The sequence below is a fragment of the Piliocolobus tephrosceles genome, chromosome 6, assembly GCF_002776525.5.
Source record: "Piliocolobus tephrosceles isolate RC106 chromosome 6, ASM277652v3, whole genome shotgun sequence".
NCBI classification, from domain to species: domain Eukaryota; kingdom Metazoa; phylum Chordata; class Mammalia; order Primates; family Cercopithecidae; genus Piliocolobus; species Piliocolobus tephrosceles.
In genome coordinates, this window is record NC_045439.1 from 108,696,704 (window position 1) to 108,707,368 (window position 10,665).

A 10,665-nucleotide genomic window follows, 5' to 3' on the forward strand; every position below is an offset into this window, starting at 1 on the left:
CCTGCAGCCTAGAAGCCCAGAGCTACAGGGAACGTCAAACACCTCTTGAGTTCAACCTGCCCACCTATGAAGAAATCCAGCACCCAAAAATGTACCTGACAGGTGGCACCAGCCTGTTCATTTTCCATGAACAGGTTAGGGATCCCAGGTTTGGGACCCATGTTAGCACTTCCACATATACCACTGCCGCCCTCCGAGGCATTGCACTTTGCTACCAGGCACCTCTAACTTCCTGATCTGAGCTTACACCAGAATTTCTACCTAATGGACCCAGGGTTGTCCTTGGACTGCAAAATAATTCCCCTTTCTCTAGACAGTCTTCCTGTCCCTTGAACCTCCTTTCTTCTGGACGAAACAACCCCAGTTCTTTAAATCACATGACTTGGTTTCAAGATCCCTCTCCATCCTCATCCTCCTCTTGGCAAGCATCATCCCCCAGGGGACCCCGGAATCAGATGTGGCCTGACCCCCACGGTTATCACTGCCTCTTGTGCGGCCAACTTTGCAAGGAACCTTCAAAGCTCACTGTCAGTCATGTTGGCCAAAAAGAAACCAAGCCATACTACCAGGTAGCTCTCTTTCCTGATAGGCAACAACACTGATAGGAACCTTGAATCTCTCCAAAGGCAACCCTCTGGCTCCAGGCCCCTCAGACTGGTTTCAACCATTTGCACAAGCATCAAAGTGTAACTCAGACCATATAGACAGTCCAAACCTGTGGTGCTCAACAATCTCCTGTTAGGCTGGGTCTAGTCCATGCATAATTCTGCAAGGAAAAGGACGTTCTTTTCTCCTGCACCACATCCCATACACACACACACACACACACACACACATGTGCACACATGTACGTATATCCTATGCACACACACATACACAGGCACCAACATCTACTATCTGTGTGCCTATGGGAAAGTTACTTAATCTCTCTGAATCTCAAGAGTAAAATGGGATAAAAGGAGAGTGTCAAATAGTAAGCCTCTATGAATATTAGATATTTTTATTTTGATTTGATTATTTATTTATTTTGAGACTGGGTCTTGCTCTATTGCCCAGGCTGGAGTGCAGTGGTGCAATCATAGCACTGCAGCCTCAGTTTCCTGAGCTCAAGTGATTCTCCAACCTCAGCCCCGCAAATAGCTGGGACCACAGGCATGCATCACCATGCCTGGCTAATTTTTTATTTTGGTAGACAAAGAGTCTTACTATGTTGCCCACGTGGGTCTCAGACTCCTGGGCTCAAGCAATCCTCCTGTCTTGGCCTCCAAATGTGTTGGGATTACAGGCATGAGCCACTGCACACAGCCAGATATTTTTACTATTATCTAGATGTTATCATCATACTATATGCTTCAAAATGAAACAGACCTGCTTAGCCTCACAGCCCTGTTTCCATGAAAATAACAATTTTGTCAATGAATCAGAGACATTAACACTGTAAGTGATGACTTTCGGTTGCTTGATTATTTTAGAGGGGTAGTCCTTAACGGTCATAATTTTCAGAAAGGGGACCCCATGGGTCCAATCACTCCAAAGTGAGATGGTCCCTCCCCTGGCTTGAGCCCATTCTTCATCTGCCCATCTATATTCCTCAACACGCTTCCTATGATGGGCTGGGCAACCCTTATATGAGGCTCTCAAACTGAGCAATAGCCTGAGGTATACAAAGCCACAAGGTAAACAGAATGCATAAAATAAAATGAACTTGTAAAATAAAACATACGACTTCAAAGACACTTGGCAGTTGCAGCAGGTGCTTGAGGCTACTGCAGCACCCTCTTTAAAGTTTACTCTTGTCAACAGAGGTGCTTTATCAAAACATTAAGGAGCACAGCTGGTTTTTCTTTAATAAATACTGACCCACTGATGGACTGGCTGTTCAGGAGCAATTTAAACCCAGCTTAGAACGTAATTACACATATTCCTTACAAGACAGCCAAATGTATGGTCATGGGGAAAAAAGAAAGTTGCAGAACAAAACATTAAGAATAATCCTATTTTTATTTTTTAAATATTCCCTGATAACTTGTGTAGATGTAGGGGGAAAATATTCTTAAGGAAACAGATTTCTGTGTTGGTGGCAACAATGTTAAGTATATGTAAATTTTTTATTAAAATATTAATAGTAGAAATAGTAATAATAAAGATTGGGAGAAAATACGTCAGAAAGAGACAGATCCAGAAAGAGACTAATCCTTCCACAGGACTGCTTCAGGAGCGGCAAGGGGCACATTCTAAAGGTCTAAAAGGTAGGCTGAATCCCTAACAGAAGCACTAAGGACAGTAACCCCTGAACCACCCCATAAAGTTGACTAAGTACAGTCTACCTCCCTCCATTCATTCACTTTCAGCAATCTCCCCATGGGAAAATCTCCCCCTGAGTAACATCAAGGCAACATTCCTTACCTCCGAGCATTTGACGAGGCTGATCTCCATGGTCTCCTGAAACTCAGATACACAATCTCCAGAGCTGCCGCAGGCTTGGCAGTGCCTGAAGGGCAGGTAGGGCACTTTATTCCCAGGGGTTCCCAAAGCAGCTGGTTCAGGGCTTGTGTTAAGAACAATGCGAAGAACTGCATCCTACCCTGAACACCACTGCTACCTGACCAGCTGTCCCTGGGGGCAAGGGTCTCTTCCAGGGGATCAAAGCAGGAAGCTGGACTCAGCGTACTTTATTACTCAGTTACTGAGTACCCACTACTTGTGAAATACTTTTTAGGGACTATGAGGGTATCACGATGGCAAAAAAAAAAAAAAAAAAATAGCTGTGTCCCCAAGGAGTACATAATCTAGAAATATACCCAAACAAGGCAATCAAGAACACTTGGAATAACCAACACAAGGTGTAGAGAGACAGGATAGCTTTGTGGTTAAAGCACAGTGAAAATGCACTTCCTGGCTTCCAATATCGGTTCTGACACCTACTAGCTTTGAGAGCTTTGGAAAGCCACTTAGTCTTCAGTACTTCCATTACCCTAGTTGTAAAACAGAGCTAACAATACTGCACCCTCTTAGGAAAGTTGTGAGGATTAAATTAGCTAATGTGTGTAAAGAGCTTACGACAATTTCTGGCTCGCATTAAGCACTCTGTAAGCATTGTTTATTATCACGGGAATATAGGAAGAAGAACACGAATCTTAATGGGAGGTGGGAGTACAAGGGAAAGTCCCTAGGGATACCATTTGAGCTGGGTATAGAAGGACAGGAAGAACTTTTCAGGTCAGTGAGGTTTGGAGAACCCACCATCATAACAACAACAGCTATCAGGCAAGGCGTTCCAGTCTGTGCCAAAGCACAGAAGCTGGCAAGTTCCAAGAATAAGAACCTAAGCCTGGGTAGGACAGGAAAATGAACAAATAGGTAGGGGCTGAGCTATCAATCTACAAATGCATGATAGAGAAGCACTGGCTCTAGTCAGAAGACAATAAGGAGCCATTCAAATCTTTGGAGGAAGAGATTAACATTCAAATCTGAGTTCATTCAATAATCCAACTGGTCATTTTCAGTGCCTCGTGTGTTCCATGCACTACAAAATGGATGGAAGGGAAAATACAGGGGGAGTGATCAAGCAAGCTTTGTACCATCACCACTTTTATAGCCCCTACTGTGCTTAGCATAGTATCAACACCTGATGGGCACTCGCTCAGCATTGGGTTCTGTAGTTTTTTTAGGTTGAATTAAAACAAAGTAAGAATATACCTGAAACTCCCTGGAGTGCCTTGCACTTTCTTGAAACCAACCCCCCTGGGAGGGATAGCAAGGGAGGGACAGGTAGCATTCAGGTTTCCTCCACAAGAAAAAGCACAACAAAACCTTTTTTGGCAACTCAGGGCCCCTGGGGACGCTCCATCAGTGCCCCAGAGACATGGGTCCCCTTGGGCCTTGTTTCTGACCCTTTTGTGGAGACGGATGGCCTGGGTCTCACTTAGGGGGTACTCTGCAGATCCAGTATCATCATGCTCTCAACTTCGGGCAGCTGAGCTCACCCAGGGGAAAAATATCCTCTCAAATAAAAGGGGGTGGAGAAGATGACTCAGGGAGGTGACACGGGTTTGCTAAACAGTTTACAGAGATGGATTTCCCTAAGGAAATTAGCCGAGTGTATTTACATTTCTCTCAGGCCCGTTCCACTTTGTGACTGTGGGTCCCTGCCCAGCTCCCCTAATTGACAAAAGGTGGGGCCCTTGTAAGTGTGGCCGTGGGGAACAGACCCCAGACTCTCTGCTCAGCAAAAGTAGCAAATCCCAGCAGCCTGCAGCAGGCTGCATGCGGAACGGAGCATGCTCCGTCTAGATTAGACCTCTTGGCTCTGCTGTGGCCCTGAACTTGCAGCCCAGTTATCTACATCAGGGTGGGGCAAACTTTTTCTGTAGAGAGCCAGACAGTAAATATTTAGGTTTTGCAGGCCCCTGTAAAAACCATTCTTAGCTCAGAGGCATACAAAACATTCCTGCTCTCTGTGGCTGTGTTCTGTATCAGGCACACAATGTGCCCCAAACGCCAAGATCCAGAGAGAAAACACAGGTGGATGAAGGCACACAAAGATACCAGTGTGACTTGGGAGTGTGAGGACTCCCCCGCCCTCCCCCACCACCACCCTGCCCTTCATCCCACAAGGCCCAAGGGTCCTTTCTGCAACACTGTCCCAGGAGTGTCTGCATTTCCAAGAAAGCTATAGAAGAGAGTAATGCTTAAAGAAATAGTCTTAGCTTGCTGCATATTAGAATCACCTGGGAAAGCTTCTTAGCTTTTCTGTACTTCCAGAGGTTCCCAGTTAATTGGTTTGGGATGAGGCCTCGACATGGTTATTTTAAGCCTGCCAGTGATTCTGTGTATAACCGGTTGAGAACCACTGACTGAATCAAAGGGATGAAGCTCCAACTGTGCAGCAGGATGAGGCAACTCGAATATTTGGAGGACTTCCCAGAACTGTCAAACTCCTCACCTGGGCCAGTATTCCCATGTATTTGTCACCTGTTTCCTGCCCAGGTGGGTCAGAGGTGATGGGATGGCTTTAACCCAAAGCTTCTCTTCCTGTTTTTCCATTTGCCCATTCAATGTTAACCGTGGCTCCTGCAGGACCTGGTGAGATTTCTGTTTTTAAGTGCCTATTCCACCAGGTCTGGGGAGGGGTGGTTCCTAAGCCCTGTCTTCCAGTAGGTAATCACAGGTGACACAAGTAATGGTGGCATGCACAGGCCTCTAGAGGAACACGAGAAGGAGGATTCAGGGTTCAGGGCAGGCTTCCTGGAGGAGACAACCCTTATCAGAGGAGAAACATGAAGAAAAGCAAAGAGGCAAGAAACAGCATCGAAAGCTCGGGGGGAATGGCAAATGATTTGGAATATCTGAGAAGAGTACATATAGGGAGGGGAAACAGGACAGGCACGGGCCAAACCAGAGGGACTAGATGCTACCCTAAGGAGTGTGAACTTTTTCCTTGCAGTACCAAGGAGGCTCTTGAAGCTGAGGAGTCAGGAGACTAGATTGAGCATTTTACAAAGATCACCCTGGCCTTTAAGAGTGAAAAAGAACAAGGAGTGTGGTTGACACTTAGGAACTATCACTCACCAAAGAGGGAAAGAGGTAAACACCACTGTACTGCTCTTCTGTGTGCTGGAGAAGTACTGGAACTCCATAAGACCATAAGGCATGATGAGTGCTGAGAAGTATCTTGCACTGAAATATTTAACATGGTCTCTAGTTAGTCAGCCCTGCACCCACAGCTCCTTGTACTCAATTAGACAAGAACATTTGAGGCTAATTGACTTGAAAGCTTCCCCAGTGACCAGGGCTTGGTGACACCAGCCTCCAGGTCTCTTGTTCACATACGGACGCACGGCATAGGTAAGCTACAACAGGGACCTCATACACAGCACTCCATCAGTGCCCCAGAGACAAAAGGGTCAAATTCACATTCCACATCCTTTGTGGAAAAGCCATGGGATCTCCATAAATGTCTAGGAGAAATCAAGTTTCCTTACAAGTCTCCAGAATTCACGTCTGTTCATCCTATATCAAACAAGGCAAGGTGAAAGAAAAAAAGCATAGAGCTGGGCACCTTTTTTTCTGAGCCTACAACTGTCATTTTTGACCAACAGAGGTTTAAGCCCTGCCCTTAGCCCAGAGGACGCCATGGTTCCAAACCCTCACAACTTAGCCCATCAGGGGCTGGCTCAGGAGGGCCCTGTGTGCAGCCAGCCTGTTTTCTGGGTGCAGCAGGATCCACGTCCCCTTCCCCAATGAATGCTGCAGCCAGCTTCCTTCCGCCAGATGCCAAGGGTCCCACAACATCTGGGTCCCTTCCTCAGAACCTGTGGGATGATAAAGAGCTTATGTGCACAGACGTTCCTGTCTTCTGAGAAAGGGGAGTGCAGTAAACACCTGTCTGATCATTCAGAAGTCAGCTAAGGAGAATTCTTTACTTTCAGCCAGTCAGGCAGCAATGGGACATAAGAGAGGGGCACATTAGCCAAGGAACAATGACTAGCAGGCCCATTCCAGTGTTTAACAGAGGAAGCCTTTGCCAAATAGAAAGAAATATCAGCAAGGGCAGGCTAGGAGATAGTCCTATCCTGTGACCTTGTTGGGTTTTGTTTTGTTTTTTTCTGTGCCAGTGAGTAGTCATGATACCAGCAACACCAGTCAACAGTCTCTTATTATCAAGAGAGTAAGGTGCTGGAGAAGATCCTTGACAGGTCTATCATTCCACAGCCCAGGAGTGGAACAGCTTAGCCAAAAATACTCGGCACTAAGTATCGTGCCGAAAGGTCGGTTGTGTGGCTGGGTTGTGTGCTTTGGGGGGGAGCCACAAAGCAACACATGCCTTCCCCACAAAGCACACAACCTGGCCACACAACAAACCTTCCATTTCAAAGGCCCATTTAGCAAGACTAACTGGCATTTACAAAATTCCTTTCAAAAGCATGAAGCAAAGTCAATATTTTTAAAATTGTTTCCCCCCATTCCCCAAGGTCATCTTCTGGCTGTGGTTATTCTCCAGTCAATTTGTCTTCCTGCTGTTGCCATAGATAAAACTATTTTTAGTGCACAAGTGGTTTGAAGGGAGTTTTTTTAATTTCACAGCTTCTGCTGGTTGGCATCCATAAATGCCTTTCAGAGCTTTGTTTATCAGCTGACAGAAATTACTCTCTCCACCTGTTTGTTTTTTTTTTCCTTGAGAGATGATTTCAGATAAGAAGGAAATACAAATTGCAGGTGGCAGCCATTGAACAAAGGCTAGCTGGTGACAGTCTAGTCAGCCACATAACCCTTGGCAGCTGGCTCGCAGGAGTCCCTGCTCAGTGTCAGCTGTCACCACCACTTCTGGTTGGCTTGAATATCTGGACGCACATGGGCTGGTTTCCCCTGCAGTCCCAAACTTGATGAGCTCTTTGGATGAACCAGAAATACAATTTTAACGGCTAACATGTTCAAGACCATCACTTGTCCACCATCAGAGAGGAATAACAGAACAATACAGTATTTACTGAACAACTTTCAACTTCAGGTACACTTCCAATGATTATTTGGTCTACAATTTTATTTTCAGGACATCCTGTTCCTGCTTTTCTAAACAATAGGCATTTTGTCCCAAAGCAGGTCCAATTTGCCATCATCATAAAGTAGTCATGTGTCATTTAACCATGGAGATACATTCTGAGAAATGTATCATGTGTAATTTTTGTCGTTGCGTAAACATCATAGAGTGCACTTATACAAACCTAGATGGTATAGCCTACCACACACCTAGGAGATACGATATAGCCTACCATTCCAACACCATCATATATGCTGTTGTTGACCGAAATGTGGTTATGCAGTACATTACTATATATGCCAAGTATTCCAGTGAGATGGTTATTTCCTCCTTTCAGGATCCCAATAACGTCAATTCCCCCTACAAATTCTACTCATCCTGCAAGATTAAACTCAAACATCACCTGTAGGTGGAGTGGGGTGGCTCATGCCTGTAATCCCAGCACTTTGGGAGGCTGAGGCAGCTGGATCACTTGAGGTCAGGAGTTCAAGACCAGGCTGGCCAACATGACGAAACCCCATCTCCACTAAAAATACAAAAACTAGCCAAGCATGGTGGTGTGCACCTGTAGTCCCAGCTACTCAGGAAGCTGAGGCAAGAGGACTGCTTGAACCTGGGAGGTAGAGGCTGCAGTGAGCTGAGATCACACCACTGCACTCCAGCCTGGGTGACAGAGTGAGACTCCATCTCAAAAAAACATACCTGTAGTGAGAGCCTTCCCCTGATGCCTCAGGAAGAACCTTTATTTTGGCTTCTACAGAACTTTGTAAACTCTTCACTTCACTATAACCATCACCACTTTGTTTGATGTTAGTTTGGGACAATGTCTGCCTCTACAGGTAGAGTGGACCCCAATGCCAGCCCTTTACCACACAGAAAAAGGTTTATGAATGTTCAATAAATCAATTAATCAACATCTCACAGCTTCCCACCACACACACAATCCCCAGCACACACACAGATAGTACCTGTAACATCTGCAAATCATGAGCAGAGCTAGAAACCATAAAGTTGGGGGGAACCCTACACCCTTTAGATAGCTTCTTTCCAGAAACAAGTACCAGTGTACTCAGGACAGCCCTGCATGGCCTGAACCTGAGCCCTGAGTTCTCCAGTCCAAAATACGTCTGCCATCTTATTCAAAAGGCAACGTCTTTTCAAGAGTGTCACAATGTGCCCGACACCAAAGCACCTACAATTAAAGAAATACTCCAAAGGAAATGTTTGACCAAAAATCTTCAGAAATGTTATCTGGGATACTAGTCACTTTTGCATCAATCCACCATATTAGGTTAGGTACCCCAACTAATCCCCAGCTCTGGAAGGGAAGTTACAGAGAATTTCATGCAATTCATGCAGTCTGGTTACACATATGATCCTCTCAGGGCTCAGGGTTAGCTTTTCAGTGACTTCATTCTTTCTCAGTTGCAATTGTGTTCAAATTGAGAAAGATTTCCATAGAAAAATACAAACACCCAACTTAGAGTAAGGCCAGGACTGTGGCTGGAAACCCCCTTGGACCCAATGTGGATCTTATTCTATGATGCTAATGACTGGACAACTGGAGTTCTGTCAATCTTGGGCGTGAGCCAACTGATGGATTCTGAGGCATGCGTGTGTGTACAAAACCTAAGTGTCTGGTGAGTGCACACACACACACCTCAGAATCCATCAGTTGGCCTATGCCCAAGAGTAACACATCTTTCTTCTAGCGCTAAAGAAAGACAGCTTATAAGGTGACCACCATCACTCGCTTAAGACATGTAAAAGCAAATAAGCAGATCCAAGACCTGCACGCAGACAGGAGGACCATTGGGGGTTTTGCTTTGGACTTAACCACCTGTTTAAATCTTGAGGAAACACGATTACAGAAGTCTCAGAGTAAAGAGGTACCAAATGATAAGTATTGAAGATCATGATAAATGGAAGAACTAAAAAGCCACAAGCCAAGCCCCTAGCAGTTGCTCGAAGGCATTGACCCTGTTAGAAAGATGGAGCATTTCTTTTATAGAGCATCTGGAGAGATGGGAAAAGATGGCACAAAGATAAAAAAGAAACAGCACTTCCAAAGGGAAACCTTCCCTGGAGATGCTGTCCCGGGCTTTCAGTGCTGCCATTGTTGTCACTGTGCTAATATTTAAGTCAGAAAGAAGTGGTTTATATAAACCGGAGTCCCACACAGTTGGGCTCCTGGGCGGCCGGCTGCTGTTCTGATTTGCACAGTGGTGCCCGGCTTGGCTAACCCCACTCTAGAATTACCCTACCACTAGTGGACACAAGTGACGCCGTCTTTCTTTTAATTAATGGAAGAAGGAAAGTTTGAGTTTTAAATACATTCTTTATTTGGGGTCTCAAGGTAGGGACACTGCACAAATGTCTTCCTTGATTTTTAAACTGGTGCCACCAATAAACTCGGCTTGACAGAGAGGCAGGACGGAGAGGAAATCTCTGGGAATTCCATAAAGTCCCCTAAGCCGTCTCCTGCCAGCTGGTGGGCCCCCTGAAACCTCAAGAGGGAGAGTCACTGCCAGAGCCGGCACGGGACCCGGGAGTTGAGCCCAGGGTGGGGCGTCGGGGCCAGGTGCTGGCTCCCGAGTTTTCCGATCCCTAGTCCCCTCCAGAGAGGGCGGCCGGGATGGGGGAACTGGACGGCGGCGGCTCCCGCCCCCAGCTACTCACCCTCCTGCTGGGCGCCCCGGGCGTCCTGGCGGCGCCGCCCGAAAGCAGGGTGACCGTGGACGTGGAGCGCAGCATCCCGCAGCGGCGGTCGGTAGCGGGCTGGACGCCGGCGTTCCTCCCGGGCCGAATAAGCGTGCGGGGCCCGCCCTGCGCGGGGGCGACGCGGGACGACGCCGGCTACTAGCAGCTCCAGCTGCACCGGGAAGACCCGGGGGTGGGGCCGGGGGCGGGGCCGGGCCGGGCCGGGGCGGGGCCGAGCGCGCTCACCCGACCAGCCAGGCTGCATTTTCTCCCGAGGGCGCCGACCCGGTTAAAGTTGAGCACCATCCTCTTCCAGGGTGCTGCGCCCTCCCAGGGTCAGTCCCAGGGCAAGAAGGAGCCCTGGACAGCCTGGACGCCCACACTCTGTCCCCCGCAGAGTTGAGGTCCGCCTGCCCATTTGGTCT

At 47.1% G+C, this 10,665-nt stretch overlaps 1 protein-coding gene across 2 annotated transcripts in view; it reads right to left on the reverse strand.

Moving 5' to 3' along the window:
- The window catches only part of MYZAP (myocardial zonula adherens protein), a 91,139-nt gene extending 80,714 nt beyond the window's left edge, over positions 1-10,425 (reverse strand). For both annotated transcript variants that reach the window (XM_023228602.1, XM_023228603.2), the window contains exon 1: positions 10,220-10,425. In XM_023228602.1, coding sequence (XP_023084370.1) covers positions 10,220-10,294 — 75 coding nt within the window. In that variant the 5' untranslated portion in view covers positions 10,295-10,425. The remainder of the gene's footprint in view (positions 1-10,219) is intronic.
- Between the last annotated feature and the right edge of the window lie 240 nt (positions 10,426-10,665).